This window comes from Pagrus major, chromosome 11, assembly GCF_040436345.1.
Source record: "Pagrus major chromosome 11, Pma_NU_1.0".
Lineage (NCBI taxonomy): Eukaryota > Metazoa > Chordata > Actinopteri > Spariformes > Sparidae > Pagrus > Pagrus major.
The window spans coordinates 14,817,462-14,837,493 of record NC_133225.1 but is presented as its reverse complement, the minus strand read 5'-3'; the positions used below and the strand labels follow the sequence as shown (position 1 = coordinate 14,837,493).

Sequence of the window (20,032 nt, the reverse complement as noted above, 5' to 3'; positions counted from 1 at the left end):
TCCCCCACAATGCATCCTTCTTGTTAATATGCCATCCACCCTTTCTGCCCTAGTAGCCGAGAGTGCAGAGGCAGAGGGGTTGTTTAGAAGTTAGAATCCATGGCTCTGAATTATCGATACATGCCCAGACCAAGCCACCTCTGTTGACAGAAACATGTGTCTATAGATATGACAGCAGACTGCATGTTTTCTGGAGAAAGATAGTTGATTGTTGGTTCTCTTACAAAGTGCTCCTTTAATAAAAAGTATGAGCATCAGGCTCCATATGACGACGAGTTGATGTCATTTGATGCTGAAACACGGCAGACAAAAGTAAACATTGGGTTGGTGGTAAGAAACTTTTCAGCTAAAGTCAAATAATTATATTTCACTACATACATGATCCATTTCCTTTGTTCTTCTTTGTCACTCAGATACTGGAACAGCTGTCAAAGCGTTTGTTGAAAAACTCTGAGCGATGCAAAGCACCTTCTTTTTTGGCGTTCATGGCGCTCCCACAATCCGACTTGACGCACATGAACACACTGAAGTTGGAAAGACAACTTTCTAACTCGGGAAATGAGACCTGCCGCGGATCACGATGGATGGTGGTATCATCTGTCCACCAAAGCCTTTTTTGTGTCAGTAGCTCATTAAAGAGATCCCCACTCGAAGAAGCTAACCAAATTTTGTTTGGAGAACGATTTATCTGTTTCTTATTAATGAGGATCTACTTTGCTTCTGCCAGATGGAGGAATAAGGCTGTTTAAGCAGCTATCATCTGTGTTAAGCCTGAACTGCCCTCATCTGTCAAATCTACATTCTCAGACTCTGAACACGGGGAAACTTTTCCCCTTCATAGATCTGACGGCTGTTTTTACAGGTAGATTCTCAGGAACACGACATACAGGTTTATGGAAATAAGTCTGTTACCAGAAATCCCATGTGTAAATCCTTTGTAAATCCTGTGTTACCTGCAAACTGTGACTCATAGTGAGTGTGTGATTGCAGCCTGTGCTTTGTCTTGGTGATAGAGTGTGGTGAGGAGAAAACACATGACTTGGAGAGACAGGGACGCTCTGTCATATCTGCCAAGGAAGACAAACAAAAGCGAACAGAAGAGTGTTTGTGTTCAAAAGTTTGTTTTTAATATTAACTAGAAAAAGAAATATTTGCCCATGTCCTCCACCCGAGTCTACACGAAATAAACCACTGTCACCGTATGAGAAGAGGCCTCCCAATGCATGAAAAGTAGTTCACTAGCAAGAGCACTCTCTAGTCACAGTTTATGTGCTGTTGGGAAACAATAATAAAAAATTCAGCAGTAAAAAAATCAATCAAAAGTATAGTAGTCATCAGGAAATGTACAGTAAAACGATACATTTGTGTTTAAAGGCATCGAAAAGATTCAACAATAAGGCTACGATATCTGAATGCAAAGTGTAGCAGTGTGTAGAGTTCAAAACACTTCATGTACAGTTAAAAAAAACAGCAGCCAAAACCACAAAACAGACACATCGAGAGCTAATGTTAGCTCAGCCATCACGGTCAGTTAATTTATGAATTTCAATGTCATTTTCCACTCAGCACACACTCGACACTCAGTGACGCACACGGGGATAGAACTCACGCTTCTAATCAATATTATAAAATTCCCCTCTTCACACTGTTATAAATACTGCAGGACGCACAGAGACTTCACACTGTCACCTCATTTTAATCATCTTCACCCAGCAGATCGCCTGACGGAGTCTTTTCAACGTCGTTGATTTGAATTCGTCAGTGTGAATCAAGCTGTTTTCTTGCAGGACAAACAAGTCACAGTTCCAATCACTCGTGACCTTTAACAACCTGTCAGCCCCCAACTGTGATTTGTGCTCATATTTATCGTATTGATTTTAATTAAGTCTCTTAATTGCGTTGAGCTGACAGGAGAATTGAATGGAGATGGTTGAAGATAGCTGTGCAGCATTTTCTATACCAGGTCAATAAAGACTCAGCTAGCTGAAAACTTTAAGACGGACTGTCAGAAAGCTGCTCTTGGCTTTATTGCAGTCTGGAAACTGAGAGTTGAAAAGTACAAAACAGGCACATCTTACAGATTACACTGAAAAATAGAAATTTAGGCACTTAAACCAGAATTAGCTTATTTTTTTCGGCACTTGAGGGCAGTGTAAACAAGCTCGAGAGTCTAGAAACATCATTCATCTTTAATATTTTATAAGGCCAACCGTTAACAACCACTTAAGACATCCATCAGTTATGAAACAAAATTAGCATTCATTTAGTTGTGATTCTGGTGAATCTTAGTCCAATATTAACTCTTTTTTTAGCTCTATTTTGGGTCTCCACCATCTCCTGAGAGAAATATCTGGCTCTTGAGCTGCTAAATGCTCCACTCGTCTATTTGTTGGTTTATGCTGAGCAGGTAGCGCACAGTACTTTTCAACAGCTCCCTGTTGCACCTAGAAACAGCACTGCTATGACAGCAGTGAGAGTGGATAAAAACATTAAAGGTGCTAATTGTAACACAGGGCCAGAATTCAAAGGTAGCTCCAAAAATAAAGGGGGTAGCTATCTTTGGCTGTAGGGACTAGCTTCCGTTAGCTAATTAGCTGAGTTAGCCACGGAGCTATTGGCCCTATTAGCCAACTAAAGTCTGCCTGGACTGCGACCTCCGATCACAAAGGGAGACTATGCAGGCAACGGGGCTCAGCTCAACTAGCTTGTCTGGCTCCCAGTGAACACATCTGGACACCAGACTGGGACTGAACACAGCCTCCGAGACCGACAGAGGTCGGTTTGACAACAGAGTATACAGTATGGAGGTGATTTACAGAACCTCTAACCAGGACAATGAGTCCGGTGATGTGAAGGCACAACTGGCGTCTCTCTGAGAGGAGAGAGTCTGGTTTCAGCAGCGGGTGAAAACCTTGTATAGAGCCCAGATTTCCACATCTTACTCTGTGAATTGAATATTTATTTCCACCAAACGTCGAGTTTGAACAAAGTGTGCGGTTAATTTTGTCTTATTTCGGTAAAAAAGAGAAACTTGTGTGAAACTGATGTTTCTTCACACTCTGAATGTTTTACACTAACATTTTAGCTGTATCTTACAAATTGCTCCTTTAAAGTTGCACGACAGAAATTCATAACGAGCTGTCTCTCCTGTCGCACTGAAGTAGTCATGTGATCCATTGTTAATCTAACAATATTGATCATTGTAGCTTTGAAAAACTTTTTCCCCTGTGTCTGGACCCAAACCATCCAAATCTATTTCATGTGCTTATCTTTTCCTATCAGAAAGGCATCAGTGATGAACATCTTGGATACTATTAACGGATGTTGCACATAGGCACACTTCAACAAAACAGATGCCGACGACAGGTGGATCCGCTTATCACCAAACTACTAAAAACATCATATCTGCCTCCTGACCCAGTGCTCAGCTGCTTTACAGTACACTTTAATTGGTGTTTGACAAATGTTGGAGGAGAAAATGAATTTAAAAAATGGACTTTTTAACTGTATAAACTTTAATCCAACTCACATCTGTTGTGATTCTGTGTTTGTTTTGTGACTCACAGCTTGTTCTGACTGTGGAGAACAACTGGAGTTTAATGTAAGGATGTTATCACATACTGCTGTGACAGCACCTTGAGAAGGACTCTACAGGAGGCAGTTACGCAATGTTACGCGCATGGTAATCGATAACGACAGTGCTGAACAGATGTGTTGAATACGATAATATGTAAGAACTATGGCCAGTGTGAGATAACTGTAATCGATAGGGATTTTGTCGCTCTGAGGTGAAACAATCAAAGACTGTGGTGACATCCACTCAAATTAAAGGTGCAGTAACTCATTATAGCTATGTTTGGTACAGACTGGAAACTGTTTACAATGTGTGAGCATCTACTACAACTGAGTGTACCAGGATTCATATAAAAACGTGTGTGACAGGGTGGTGTACCCAAGCATGACCCATCTCCACTTGTAAAAGTCATTACTCCGTTAATGGCAGCACAGCACTTCATAGCATCTCTGCTCCTGCTTCAATTATGGATCAATTTAGTCACTGCATGACCCAAACACTTCTTCATCTTTTCAAAGAAAAAAAAAAAAAAAAAAAGCGGGAAAAGGCTTCTGAAAGAAATGAGGATGATTAAAAGTTCTCGCTCCGTGATTAGGAGCTGGATGATCCTGAATATCCCTCAATGTCCTCATGTTTTCTACCTCAAGAGGAAGTGGAGCGCTGAGCGGGTAAGTGATTGTGCTGGCGGTGAGAGAAGAGTACAAACTGTCCCTTCTTTCTGCACCTGCTCCGGAGAACAAGGGATTGGTGACATTCTGATTGTTGGGGCTTTAAAAAAGGCCTGCATTTCATTTAATGGGAAAAACTAAACAAAATGTTGGCCTTCATCAGCTCCTTCACTCAGCCAGTCAAAGTTCAGATGACCCCGTAGTCCCTGAGTGACTTAAGCAGCACCGTGTCCTTGACGCCGCTGAAGACCCTGCGGATGTTGTTGGTGTCTGTGGCGCAGGTGAAGTGTGGGTACAGAGTCTTTCCCTCCTCCCGCTTGTCACGGTTGATGGCTTGCTGCTCGTACAGCTTGCTGATGTAGTTCTTGGCGTCCTCGGGGTCTCGCCTCTTACCTGTCACAGAGGTGAGAGGAGATGAAGGACGTGAAAGCAAAAGATGAATTTAGGTTGGAACCAGAGCAATTAGTCAGTCTGCAACTAATTAATACAAAATAAATGATCTCTTTGAAGATGTCAACTTTTGTTTGTGCTTCCCAATTTTCTGACAATTTATGGCCCAAACTATTATTAAAGGGAATAATCAATAGATGAGTCAATGATGAAAATAAGTGATAGAGAGAGAGAATGAAAACCCAGAATATAAGTTTTCAGAAAGGCAATAAGTTCTGAAGAATGAAAGCACAATCAGATTAAATTACCGTTAACATTCAGGATATCAATGCATCTTTTACTTCAGTGACCCTGCATGATTGTCACATGATTTAAAGTCCCAATATTTTGTTGTTATGCAACAGTATTATCAGCCAAAATCACGAGGGAGGCTGGAAGAAGGACACAGAGTCCGTCTTTGTAATAATTCTCAACGATGTGGGAAAAGCTTCACAATTTCCCACTTTGTTGGATAAAAGATTACAAAGATTACAGCCAGTTCTCACAAAGTTTATCTGAAAAACCAAAGGAATCAAAATCATTTGTTGGCCGATGGTGTTTTGAGTGAGTTTACTTTTATTTTACTGTTATTTCAGGAAATACTACCCCAGTTATTACTTGACAACTACGTCCGTCATGTTATCTGGACGCTGCAATGTTCAAGCGAAAGCTGAAAAACAGCCTGCATGATTTGCATAATGACTCAATACTCAACACTTTGGAGCATCGCAACACCATAACACCAAGACAACTGGAACTAGAGGAGAGGGTCCAGTTTATTAGGACAGCAGCTGAGTCGAAATTAGTGTAAAATACCCATTAAAAGTTCACAGGGCCCATAGTGACATCTTCAAATTAGCTGTTTTGTTAGACAAATCGTCCACGACCCAAAGATATTTGATAAACAATGATATAAAACGAGAACTGCAATAAATAATCCAAGTCAATCGACAAATAATCAGCATCAGCAGATCGGTAGTCAAAAAAAACAAGCTATTGAAATAGATTCACTTGGACGGTGGGAAAATGTAATGCCCATTTTCACTATTTTCTAACAGTTTAAAGTTAAAATCATTAATCAAGACAGGGGCAGATTTGCTGAATGAATTATTTGTAGTTTTTTTCCTGATAATTGATTCATTTTTTGTCATTTGACTAATCCTTTAATTGACTTATCATCTCAGCTCTATTCTAATTCAAGTTTCTCACTGTGTCACCATGGTACTGCTGGGCCTCTTAACAACAACAGCCTTCAAGTGTGGTTACAGCAGCAGTAAAAAGGGCCAAACAGTCACACATCTCCACACGGAGCACCACAGCATTAGCAGCAAACAGCAGGAGCGGTGGAAACTGTTCGGAGTTGCCGTTAAGGTTAAATTGACATCAAGGAGCTTGACCCTGTATGAGTCATTTTTTTACCCTGCTAATGCTGATGGTACAACACAGTGGGCGCACTGCAGATCACACACACACACGCTCACACACAAATAATTGCTCACAAATTCCCGCCCTGCGCACACACACCTCACAAATGTACACCCGGAGGTAAGCGGGGGGTGCAGGGCTTGCGGGAAGCAAAGTATCTGTCTGTGGTTGCCATGGGTAACAGAGGGAGAGAGGGTGGGGGTGATAGAGGGTGGGGGTGATAGAGGGTGGGGGGGTGGGGGAGTTGGGCACTGTAAGGCCAACGCTCTACAGCCTTTCACGCCAGCAGAGCTGCGGGCTGCAGCAACATCATTAAGCACACCAAGTACCTGGAAGTGACTCATTTGCAACTGTGTGTGTGTGTGTTTGTGTGTGTGTGTGTGTGTGTGTGTGTGTGTGTGTGTGTGTGTGTGTGTGTTTGTGTGTAGAGAGCGAAAGGAAGAAATAGCACTAGCTAAAAATACTACAATGATTGCTGGCTTTGCTGACACAACGCACAGCGATGGACAACCTTTCAAATTCAGGGATCAGGGGCTCTTTCAATTTTTGTATTTTTTTTTTAGATACCTTTTTTTAAATACCTTATTTCCTCCGCTGCAGTGGGATGTATGAGATAGCTGCATGACCAAAGCAAGTTGGCTGGAGGAAAACAACATCACAACCCGCTTTTCCTTTCTTGGACATGATTCTGTCTGAAAATACACACCTTAGATATACTAATGCTAATGCAAGATAACTAATGCAATTGTGGTAGTTGATGGCAGTGAAATCTGCTGCTGACTAGGCTCCGCTCCCAGGCTTTCCTGCAAATACTGTGTCATTCACCCTAACCCTCTTTTTTTTGGATTTGGTTTGCCACTATTTTGATTAACACAACCTCAACACACACACACACACACACACACACACACACACACACACACACACACACACACACCTTAACACTGCCAGAGATAACTTTGTCGATCGGTTCACTACAAGTTTGTAATTCATCTTTTTGTGGGAACTAAAGCATTTTTTTTCTCAATTTTTAATCTACTGATAGTTTTTTTTCTCTTTAAAATAAAAAATATATTATCCAGCTTATAAAATGTTAAACAAACACTTTTTTGGGCAGAGTGACAGGAAGTCAATCAAATAAGGGATCCTGGTACTATGGACGTCATGAGAGGCAAGTGAAAACAAATGTTTAAGGAACTTTAAAAAGAACAATCCAAAATGAAGATGTCTTCAATTTATTATGAAAATAGGCCACCTCTCTATCCACACTGTGAGCCAGAAAGCTGCCGCTAGAATTCTGAATCTGAGAAGCCCCCAGTGTTTGATCAGGTAATTTCATCTAGACAAAATTAGATTCACTAGACAGGAACCCTTTGCGAAAATCTGTCTGATTAAAACTTTAAAGTGAATGGTTGATGGTCTCACAGGTTAACTCCATCATACTGTCATTTTACAGTACCTTTTAGCTTCTGTGATAAATTATTTGAAACTTAATTTTTGGTGTGACTGCCAACATTCTTTTTGTTTGTTTTCTCCTGTGCATTTTATGTTTGCGTGTTTGTTATACTGTTACTCCCTACTTTTTATCAGAATCAATAAACTGATGTTAAAAAAACAAAATGAAACAATGTAATAATTAGCTTGGCAAACGACTAAACCACTTATCTAGCTAATCCAACAGTTGCTATTAGTTTACTATGACTGCATTATAAAGTTAAACAAACACACACATATATCCACAGCTCACCTGTGAAGCTGGGGAAGTATTTCTGCAGGTCAGAGGTCTGGATTTTGTCTGCCAGGATGTCAGTCTTGTTGAGAAAGAGAATGGTGGAGGTGTTGAAGAACCATGGAGAGTGGATGGTGGTGTAGAATAGAGCCAGACTCTCATGCATCCGGTTCTGAAGACAGACACAGAGTCAGAAAAATACTGGAGCCAGCAGCACTTCAGCTCAATACAGGGGGGCGATTTTGTTGTAGATAAAAGTTTTACACCACTGAGTTTTTCAGAGATGATTATGACTTAAAGAGAGAAAAAACACGAGTTGTTATGGATGGCGAGGCCGATTTGGACGGCTAAGGTTGAAGCAGAGAGGGAGCAGGGGGAGTTTATGGGGGGTCTGGAGCACACGGGCCACAGTGGAGGTTAATGAATGTGTTGGCGGACTTAAAAGTGGCTGGGAGAGATAAACGGCTTAGTGACAGGGAGGGAGGGAGGAACAGACCGAAGGTGACAGAGAGCTAGAGAGGCTGAGGAGAAACAGAGAGAGAGAGAGAGAGAGATTTTCTTGTGTGACAGTGAAACCTGCTGGTGGATGGATGAAATGACTGCAGTGAGGATACGAGACACAAGAGAGATGGATGGATAGATACATAAGAAATCCTTTTTTTAAGGACAACACAGTTACACACTCAGTGCTCTTACAATGGTTTCTCTCTCCTCCAGGACCTGGTCGTATTCGCTGAGGGAGGCCAGGAAGATGAGAGAGGTGACGTTTTCAAAGCAGTGAATCCACTTTCGACGCTCCGACTTCTGACCACCCACGTCCACAATCCTGTCAGAGACCGAGGCAGAGGAAGGAAGATACGAAGAGAGAGTTAAAAAGGGCAAGAAGAAAACAGTTTGGGGAACAGATTTAAAGTCTTTTGATTAAAGCTATAACTATGAGGTTAAATAGATATGATTGTCATTGTGTAATGTCTTGACAAAACCCTGAAATATTATGTTCCAATACGATCCAAGGAAACTGATCGCAACTGTCAAAAAAAGCTTACTGCTCTGACAGCCACATGTGGCCTGTAATAGCCTGAGACCGCCTGTTCCTGACATGGACTTACAGCATGTCACCTTTCTAATGTGACATGCTTTCACACAGGAAGACAACTCTGTCTTCCTGCTTTTTCCTCACTTTCCACAGCTCACTGTGAATGGTGAAGAAAATTTGTCAAGCGTGCTCATAACAGGACTTTTTGAAAAATAACAAGCTCCTTTTTAAACCAGTAGTACAACATTCATTATCACTTTGTTATAACGGAAAAAAATATGCTGACTTGTTTGTATTTCTTTAAACCAATCACAATCGTCTTGGGCAGCGCTAAACCCAGGATGCAGCAATGATGCTCCCACCGAAAAACAGTCAATATTTTATTTTATCAAAGAACCCAGACAAATCTTCTCTTCAGTTTAAGTTGTTTTAATTATGTGCTATCCCTCATGATGTAAACACGTTTGTCATTTAATCTGGGAGCAAAATGTTCCTTTTAAGAGAACCTTGATCTTTGTCTGCTTAGCTGCAGTTAACAGACAAAGATCTCAGTAAGAAACAATACCAACATGTTTAAGATAAACCCAGAGAGCGACGCCTCAGTTCCTGGTAGGGGCTTTGTGGAGACGCAATCGGAAATGTGATCACACACACACACACACACACACACAGATGTGGGCAGACAAAGCCTCAGCGAGAGTCAATAGTATTTTTTTCCCAGTGCAGTGAATGGTGTCGGTGTAGGATTCATCCATCTGACAGGTGGGTAACCTGAAGACTAATCACCTCAGTGTGATGGTCTTGATGGTGAAGGAGTAGTCGTGGATACCCGTGGTTGGGAATCGAACTCGCAGCACGTCCTGTTCTGTGGGGATGTAGTCTGGGGCGGCGATGCGGTCCAAGTTATTCATGTAGCTAAAAGAGAGAAGAAGAAGAAGAAAAAAGTTTTACAACAGTGCTTAAAAGTCTGTGTCTGAGCTGTGGTGAAAACATATTGCCTCTGTTTACATCACATCCAGCCTCGACAGCGTAAAACAAACACAAGAGGTGACACAAGATATATGATGAACGAGTGATGATTAAAAAAAACAGTGATTAAAAATACAAGAAGGGAGTGGGTTGAGTCCATATCAGCCCGTGTGCAGACTATGGCTTTATGGCTAGTGTTGATACAAGCTGTCATCAGCTAATGTTGACTGCATGTCTCTTATCATAAACACACCATGATGATTGAGCTGCTGGGTAAACACAGGACAGAACAGCAATAGAAAAGAGAGAAAACAGAAGCAGCTTTTGTTCTGTGATACATCAGACACTTGGAGCGTGAGGCTCACACCTTCTGGATGTTACATCTTTTCATGGAGATTAAAAAAGTCTCGGGGACACTCTGTCCAATGACTTACTAAGGTGTCAGTTTAAAAGATGATTCACGTCTCCCAAACCTGCTGGCTGCTTTCCTCAAATACTTTTCGATCAACTGGTGGTTTTAAAATGGCTGTAAAACAGTCGAGTCTGTGAAGAACTAGCCCCCTCCAGTGGTGTCAGTGCTAAATACAGTATAAAAGTATAAAACTTGGACATAGAGCTAAAACAAATCAAACACATAATAATGTGATTGGTTTCAAGGTCTGAAAAAAATTCAAACAGGTACAAATGTGGATTTAGCAAGAAAACATGATCTCTTATTTAAAGATAACGTCTGAAAAAGATTGTTTTCTTGAGATCACAGAAATAAAGGAACTAAAAATAAAGAAACTTTTCACGTAACAATAACATAAAAACACAAAGAAAATGTAAACTAGTAAGTCCACACAGCTTCTCACTTTATACTTTTTCATTTTTAAAATCTACAGTAAGAGACGCTTGTCTAGACGGCCTTTTGTTGCTGCCTGTCCACTTGTGAGTTTTGGTACAAAGGTCAGGTGGAGCAGACGTATTTATGCCGCAGCTGGTACATGAATTGTGACATTATTTCTACAGTTGTACTTTACTACTTATACAGTATTTAGCTTGTGGAATATGTATAATTTGCTATTTGTGCTCGAAGGTTTTTTTCCTAGTGATTTCTAGCCATGCAGATACTTTTAGTCAATTGACCAAAAGAATTATTGTCGAATATTTTGATATCTTTTAATCGTTTCAGTCATTTCTGAAGTAAAAATAGCAAAAATGTTCTGTTTCTAGCTTCTCAAAAGTTTGTTTTATATCATTGTAAACATTTTTGAACAAGTTTTGAACAAGTTTTGATCTTTTAAAAATGTCACTTTGGACTCAGATATTTCAAGTTGTATTTGTTTCACAATTTTTAAGACATTTTATAGATTGATGTGTGTAAATACTACAATTTCCAAACTAAAAAACTACAGGGAGATGAGACTGCCACAATTTATTTTATTTATTGTACAGGAAGTCCTTAAAATTCATAATTCCTTATTTAAGATTCTTTGATTGTTTTTCACTAAATAATGTGTGTGATGCAATAAAAATCTTTTTTCTTCCTAACAATGAGGTTAAAGTGATTCCAATGTTTTATTGCAATTTAACCTTTTATCTTTTTCATTTTAAGAATATTTTGATGATGTCTGACAAGATAATCGTTACATATTTTCATGTCGTCCCCTGCCTATTCTAAAATAAAACATAATGTACAGTACTCTTAAGTGTGCAATTAACACATATACAGTACAGTACCACAACGGCCAGCCCTCCCGACCGAGACTTCAGTGAACTTTCCCCCAGAAAACAGCATCCCAGAGTGAGAGAGTCAGACAGCACCCACTGTTTACTGATGGCGATTATGTAATTATGTAATTTAGAGTGAAAAACGTACATGTTTAGATTAACAGGAGGGGCACCGGGGGAAACACGTTGAAAAACAACCAGCTGGAGATGCTTGGTTCAGTGTGAACAAACAAAGGCGGAGAAATGGCGAGCCTTCGCTGCAGAGATAATGCAGAGTCTCTGTGTGAAAAGGGCTATTGTTGGCAACTCAGTGGGACAGTGTTTTATCATGTGATACTCTCAGATTCACAGCCCTCAGTCAGGGTGCAGCACAAATTAGAGAGCTCTGTCTTCCATATACTCACTACTCTGTGGAGTCCAGGAGCTGGTACTCGCAGCGACGACTGTAACAGACCCGGATGCCCATGTCTGCCCAGAGGCGGCGGATTGCGTCAATGTAGCCCCGCTCCAGATTCGTGACCTGCACTGTGTTTACATCCTGTAGCCACTTGGCGTAGATCTGAAAGACAGCGAGACAGTCAGCATATTAGAAGATATTAAGAGTGTTTGTGACGTTTTAAGAGGACTCTGTCTAACAAAGATTATTAGAAGTCCTGTTCCATGTTTTCTCTGATTAGTCTCTGCAACATCTGTCTTACTCAGGGATTGTGTGTGTTCATGGTGATACTGTCAGCTTCTATTTATAGACTACAACATGCTGTATGTGTGTTTCTGTCCCGGTGTGTTTGACACCTCTTGTTTAAGGTGAACATAATCCCTTGACTAAATTTAGTGCACTCGCCCTGATGCCCGCACACCTGTGTAGACATCTGTGTTTGTTTGCGACTGAGTGTGTAGCTGGGAGCGTTTTTTTGCTGGCAGTGGTCCATGTACCTCGTTCTCTGGGTTGGAGTAGGGGATTTTGAGCATGGTCATGGCTCCCGTCATGGCCTTCATGGCTGTGAAGATGTTTTGAAAGATGCATTTGGCGAAGGACTTCCTCTCCTCCTCTGAGTAGCCTCGTCCGTGGATGATCCTCATCTGTCGGATGAAGGTGGTTTTCCCGCTCTCCCCAGTACCTGAGGCAACAATCAAGAGAAATAATAATTAACAAAAATGATTATATTATGAGGGTTCAATCAACAGGGCAGCTCAGAGATGAGCACCTCACTGCATTAAGTTCCTCAGTTTGAACCTTTCTGTGTGTTATGGTTGTTCCATTTACCTCAGAAGTCGGAGCTGGGAATGATGTCATACCTGAGTTAACCACGTTCCAGTTCAATAAGTCAGAATACCAGTTCTAGCTAGGTTAGCCATTGCTAGTCATAATTAACAATACCAGTTGATGAAAACGCAATACACTGTATTTTGCACATAAAAACACAGATGGAAGTTGGACAGTACTGTGAGTAAGACTGACTTAATGAAACACTAACAAAACAGAAGTGCTTTAAACAATATATTCCACAACTTCCACAGTTGCGAGTTGAAATGGTTCCTGTGCCTCTGAGCACACACGGTACACAGTGTAAATACAGACTGCAGCTTGTTCTTCATGTGCAGGTGTTTGTTAAACAGGTAACAAACAGAAAATCACACGCGCAGTTTAGACTTTAAGGTTGTGGGTTCACAAAAAAAAAAAAATCCAGAGGAAGTTTAATGTGTATAACAGAAGTGCCGTTTGTACGAAAATTCACGATATCAGCAGGTGCAACACATCCTGACATCAAACAAACCACAAAACCAGACAGAAGCAGAACCAGCTATCAGAGTTTCTCCAGATATCAACCTTTAGAAAAAATAAAGTGATCATCCAGCAAAACAGTTTGCCGTTCACTTTAAAGATATTTAAACAGGTAAAACAGACAGGATTGGTTAGAATGCAGGGCGAAGACAGCAGCTGAAATAATGCAAAAGAACTAATATCTTTATTTTCAGCCATCCGTGAATCAACTTAATCACAGTCTAATGTCCAAGTGTAGGTCTAAACTATATTCACTATAACTTTAATCATGTAAATGTCTGAACTGATTACACCTTAAATTGCAGACACAAGTTTGCTTTTATCACGGTAGAGATGGATCACAGGTATATCCATGGACGCCACGGGATATCTGTGTATTTGGGCGGTCCAGATTAATATCAGATGGGCTGCTGGTGGGTGAAATAATACATCTCATTAATGAGGAAAACATGACACTACCTGTTCTAAGTGCTGTATCGTAGGCAACTGGACTTGTTTCAGTTTCTTGAAGACGTTTCACCTCTTAAGTCGTTAAGGACACGTGTGAACTCTGAGTTTCAGAGTCGTTACGGCCACTTGTGGGTCGTTGACCCAACCGGCCTTCATGTGAGTTTCTAGGGCTAGGTGAGCCCTGGTGTGAATGGTTGTTAAGCTATCTGGGGAGGGAACTCAGTACTGCATTGTAGGTGGGTGATAAGTAATGTCGTAGGCCACCTCCTAGAACATATGTCTCGAACACTACCACTGCTGTTAAATGATCGATCCAATCAATCACTCTTTAGTAAGAGCAATAGCAGTAAAAATCCAAGTTGAAGCTGCATTTCAACAAGACAACACTGTGAGATATGATAGCATCATTTCTCAGGTATTTACGAGCCCCTCTAGGGTCACATGTGGTAGAAGAAAAACTGGATTCACCCACCAGTAGCCCATCTGATTTACAAAACCATGCGCTCTGTAGGTATTTGTGCAGCCAAGGGTTGAAAAGTTCAAGGAAAATCAGTAAACCACATCAAGAACAAAGTGACTGACTGACGCTGTTCAACAGGATGTTTCTATCATAGATTTTCTCTTCGTGATCATTTTCGGCCACAGTGTTTAAAGCCAGGTTCAAAGGAGAAAGCCTTGGCACAGATGAAAACTTGTTTTATTTTCTGAGAAAGCCTCAATTTAGTGTGTCAGCGAAAGTTGCCTTTTAGTTGAATAAGGGTTAATGTAATTTCTTAACACTGCACCGGAGGAGCAGCAAATCATCCTCCAACCAAACTGTGTTGAGAGATGATTTATTGACAGTCCTGTTCCCGTACACAAACACTTTCAATTTTCTGTTTTTCTACGCTGATGGAGGAAATAAGACAAGGCAGTAATTCAAAGTTATTGTTACTGTCTTTCCAAATCATTGCAGGGTTTCCCCCAGGATATTGTCCAGCAGAGGTGGAACAAGCCCCAAGATCCTGATCTCGTCCTGTTATCCAGTCAGTTAGCTGATAACAAACTAAACAAAAGACTGACTCATTAAATACATGGCACGTGTGAAATACTGGCTCTGCTCTTTTATACTGTCTTTTATTTCAAGTGTATTTGTTTTTACGATGTGGTCCTTAGTTGAGGTTGCCCACCTTCACAATAAAACAATAAAACACTGCAGGAAACCAGCTGTACTGTTGTCATATTAACGCTTTGTGGTTCCCAGTACTGTTATAAAACAAGGCAAGTCAATTATTCACCTGTTTCATCTTTTGTGAGAATTAGATACTTTTTGTTTTATTTCATTTAAAATTAACTTGTTGGTCTTTTGCACTTTTGTTTAGATTACAACACTAAACGAACAATTTTAATAATTTGTGAAGAACATCAGTTCAACTTTTTCACTCTGTGACTGTGTGAACTGTACTGCTTGTTATTATCAAGAAATACATTTTGTCCATACGTCCTAAAATAAGACTACATGTAAATATTTGTTTTTCACTTTAAGCCACTAAATGTATCTTTCTGTTCTGTTTTTGTGTTAATGAGTTACAGCTGAAAAAAAAAAAAATTAACAATTCATTCATGTTTGGCAGAGTAAATAAAGTAGGTTTCAGTTAGGCTGTAACTGTCATTTAATCCGCCAATTATTTTCTCAATTGAATGATAGTTTTCATTTTTTGGAATCTGACCAATTGGCAGACATTAAGAATAACTATATGGATATAGCCAATCTCCTCACTTATGTAGGTCATATTGACAATATATTACAACCCATTAATATCCTCTCTCTGGCAGCCGAGCTGTACCTGCCTCCATTAAAGCATAAGTCATCAAACCAGTTGTAAAGTAGGCCTGTAGGTTTGCGGACGGTGTTTCTGTCTTTGTGTCTTCAGGTAGCCAATCCCAATCTGGCTCATTCTTTACAATTCACACAGTGACACGTGTTTTACATAGTTTTCTCTCTATGCTGCTGGCTACCAAACAGGCCAAGCAGTCTTTAATTTGCATGTAGGGTGTTGCTTACAGTGTCTTCTCGGAAATCAGTTCATCCAGTTTGATTAGACAGATTAGATCTCATTCATCTCAGTCATCAAGTATGTGGTTACAATTACGGGCCGAATGCCAATCCAAAGCATTGTCATTTAATGACCTGGGAATGAGACTCAACTATCAATTATTATTCTCCAGTATTGCCTTCCATACCTTTAATCTTATTCATCTTTTGATTCAGATTTTAATATTTACAAGATTAAATAGGTAATAATACAAACTCCAAGCAACCATAATAAAAAATAAAAATAAAAAATATTGATCAATGTTTCCCAAAGCCCAAGATGATTTCCTTAAATGTCTTGTTTACTCCACAACCCAAAGATATTCAGTCTGCCGTCATGAAGGAGTGAAGAAACCAGAAAATATTCATACTTAATAAGCTGAAATCAGAGAGATCTCCATTTCAAAAATACTTGACAACTGATCGATTAATTGTTCCCTTGTTCCCTCCTTTGGCATCACTGTGCCATCCTCATGTAAAAGATGAGCAGCTGTGTGTGAGGTGTTGCGTGTGTGCTACCACTGACCCAGCAGCAGGATTTTGATTTCCCTTCTCTCCTTCTTCTTCTGCTGCTTGAGGATCCTCTTGATCTCGTTGTCCACAGCGATGCTCCTCTTCTCGTCCTCGGACAGACAGCACATACAGGTGCGTCGGCACACCCGCCAGCAGCCCGCCATGGCCGAGGAAAACACTGCGCCGAAACTGTAAATGAACAATCAGCTGTTAATGAAAGGATAAGGACTGACAGGAAACCGCGTGCCGGGTTTTCCTATGTCCATTTAATGCCCATTAGTTTTTTACTTCCTTCTCATCAAACCTTGTTCCCGGTCAATCTTACTTTGAAATCACAATAGGTCAGAGGTTAAGTGAAATGGAGTCTAACAGTGTAACAGGAGCCCTGACGGTCAGCTGGCTTTGAGACCTTTAAGAAAAGTTTCAATCAGTCCCGTGACAGTGCAAGTTTATCTAAGAGGACTTTTGGAGTCACTAACAGGAAACAACACAGCTCCTCACCTCCAATCTGTCCGTCACACCCCTTGAAAGCGAGCAGGTACACTCTCTGATTTCTGTCCGCGGTCCATTTTTTCCCACCGTCTGCCCCGGCCACCGTCCACTCCACCTGCGGCTAGCGGCTAGCAGCTACTGTCGCTGAGGCGTCATAAGCCCGCTGACACGGAGGTAAAAACACCTCTTTTTTTTCTTAAAAGCTCACACGAAACAACCTGTAGCTCGGGACAGCTCCACAGAGGAATGTGAAACGTCTGTGGTCCGCTGAAAAACAGTCTGCAACAGGAATGCGCTCAGGGCGGCGCGCTGCGGCAAGAGAGCGGCAGATGACCGCAGCTGCGCCGGAAGTCCAGCCTTTGTAGCTAGAAAATAAGAGCATGTTGTTGCTACTTCACACATTAGTTGGGACTTGTAGCTTGTATAGAACAAGCTATAAGATGATTCAACTGAGTTTGCTGCTGGGTTTTACTAACTGCAATAAATAAATGAATAAATATAAGTTTCAAAAAAATCTATTTTATTAATCAACTTAATGTTCATCTTTGTTAATCTTGATCTGAGCTAAAGGCATGCGTCTATTTCTATCTGTGACAGTGAGAACAACCAAATTCCTTAAATAAAGATGATTTTGCTTCTGATTCTATTCAATTACAGTTTTTTGATACCTGTGCTTGACCTGAGTTTGGCCATTTTATGATATGTTATATGTTTACTTATTAATCCATTTATTTCAAAAGGAAATAATGTGTTTTTGCTCCACTACAACATATGGTTAATAGATGAAGATTTTCCTTACAAGATATATGGTCAATTATTAAAATACGGTGCAATTTTATTTTTGAATTTTGAATGATTGACCTTCACTTGTAAAAAAGCATTTTTACATTGTGTTATCACTGCCTCACTCAAGAAAAAAGATTTTGAATACTTCCTCCAATGCATGAAAGCACACTTTTAAAAATAACTTGTTTAAAGAGAAAATACACATTGTTTTATAATATTTAAGTTATTGCTGTTGTTGTTGTTGTTGTTGTTGTTGCTGCTGCTGCTGCTGGTGTTACAAGAAACATAAAATCATTAAAAACTAAACATTGACTGCAAAAGAGGGAAACAAGAATGAAACAAGGAGTTCAACAACAGCAACCCAACACCATCTGAAACATAATATACCTCTGTATTGCAAAGTACATCCTCATTGTTTCAGCTACAACACATACATGACATGCATTTCTATACTTTTGGATCAAAGTCAAAGTAAAAATGTCCATCAGCTGTAAACATCTAATTGATTGCATTGATACCAAAGGTGCACCATGCTTAAGAAATTAAGTCCACTCAGGGTTGTGCAACAGGAGTTCTCTTCCCTACAGAAAGTGATTCATTGTTGATACTGACCACTCCTCGGGCACACTGTTGCAAAGTCAATACTGTAAGCTGCTCGCGAGTTTCACAGCTCACACATGACATGAGCAGGTATGGCAGAATACACAATACTGTAATTGCAGCCTTAATAGCTGTGGTTGACAGATATAACAGCTTATATCTATGGCAGATTGTTGCAGGATGTTATCTGACCTAAGGTCCGGTTCATGCTGTCTTTGATGTTTGGCACTGGCATAAAAACTCCAGTGTATGTTATTTATTGGCAGTGTATAATTCAGATTTACAAAAAGATTTTGTTTTGTTGTTTTGTATAATGGAAGAATCACAGGAGCCTTTAGGATCGAGTCTGTTTTAAGGTTATTGAAGAGGGGTTTATCTCAAAAAGGGTAAAAAGTTTAAGAAGTCAAATGGCAGACAGGCCTACCAACTGTTGTGTGCCTATTATTATTCTGTCCCTGTATGTATAAGTCTAGTATAATAAAAAGAAAGAAAGGAAAAGAAAATAATAGCTGATTGATGAACAGATTTTGCGCTTGAAATAGATTAGAGAGCAGAATACAACTAATTAAAATGTTTGATAAAATAATAACATGATAAGATAAGCCTTTATAAAATAAAGTTAGAAACTGTAGAAAAAAGAAACTCAAACGTACAAGGCAAGAAGTTGAGAGAGAGTGAGAGAGAGAGAGAGAGAGAGAGAGAGAGAGAGAGATTATCTGTGTGTAATTGTTTATCTTCTTTAAATTACTTTGGCATCTGGTGTACGAGGCTGGTCAGTAAACAGCATTATTTTGAAACGCTGATACCGGAAGCTGTTCTTCTTTTATTCCCTGCGCTTTGACAGCCGTATGAATGAGTGCGCTGCGCCGCGGATAAAGTTTCGGCTGCTGCAGAGGCTCCCTGCCTCATGTTTCAGCTGAGCTGGAGTCAAATCACGGACACGCACAAGTTTAACTCAAATCATTATTTATTCAATGCTGAAAGTTTCAATTTTCACCTACATTCAGATAAAATCCTCAACTTTCACCAGATTTTTGTGAGCATTAACAGTTATGCAACTGTAACAATTACATAACGATTATTAAAACATTAACACCTAGATTACACACTCCTTACATGTGATACAAAACAACAATACAAACCCATAAATTAGGATTATGAAGATATTATAAATTGAATAAGTAAGTTATTATGGAATATCTGGGTCATTACTGATTGGGCAGCAGGTTATGAATCACCTTCCAAGTGTTTTCTGAGAGGGATCAAATGTACAGCAGATATTTTGTCTCTCCTCCTCCGCTGCTATTTGGATGTCAGTCTTTTGTCAAAGCCAGCAGAACCGGTTGGTCCAGGCTCTCGTGCTCTCAGATACTGAGATCACCTGAGCTCTGCGTTGCCATAGCAACGAGGTGAGGTGAAAGAGCAAGAGAGGTGTGTTTGGAGGGGTTAAAACAAGCCTGCTACATGTATTTTGTGCTACACATGATGGACTTTACTCCTGTGTGTGTTTATGTGTGTGTGTGTGTGTGTGTGTGTGTGTGTGTGTGTGTGTGTGTGTGTGTGTGTGTGTGTGTGTGTGTGTGTGTCGACTGTACAGCAAGTTAGAAAACACAGCATGTACTCAGGATTTTGTTCAGGATAACGTTTGTTTTTGGTTCTTGGAAGGTCTGTATATTTGACTAACATATAGATAATTTACATGAATTCAAGTGTGTGCATGTTTGTAGTTTAGTTTATATTATAGTAACAAATAGCCTACTCTGTAAAATACATACTAAAACTGGTTTTCAA

General features: G+C 40.1%; 1 protein-coding gene across 1 annotated transcript; it reads right to left on the bottom strand.

Moving 5' to 3' along the window:
- Positions 1-4,429: 4,429 nt before the first annotated feature.
- On the bottom strand, positions 4,430-16,527 carry LOC141004594 (guanine nucleotide-binding protein subunit alpha-14-like). The gene is made up of 7 exons (XM_073476171.1): positions 16,377-16,527; positions 12,477-12,661; positions 11,948-12,102; positions 9,648-9,776; positions 8,522-8,651; positions 7,844-7,997; positions 4,430-4,635 (listed from the first exon to the last, which is right to left on the bottom strand). The coding sequence occupies exons 1-7, from the start codon at positions 16,525-16,527 to the stop codon at positions 4,430-4,432; spliced, it is 1,110 nt and encodes a 369-aa protein (XP_073332272.1).
- Between the last annotated feature and the right edge of the window lie 3,505 nt (positions 16,528-20,032).

Excerpts from the sequence above, each read along its gene's own strand:
- LOC141004594 (XM_073476171.1), bottom strand. The coding sequence starts at position 16,527 with ATGGCGGGCTGCTGGCGGGTGTGCCGACGCACCTGTATGTGCTGTCTG. Across the intron at positions 12,662-16,376 it reads AATCAAAATCCTGCTGCTGG|GTACTGGGGAGAGCGGGAAA; the intron begins GTCAGTGGTAGC and ends TTGTTGCCTCAG. Across the intron at positions 12,103-12,476 it reads ACTCCAACCCAGAGAACGAG|ATCTACGCCAAGTGGCTACA; the intron begins GTACATGGACCA and ends GCTGTCTTTCAG.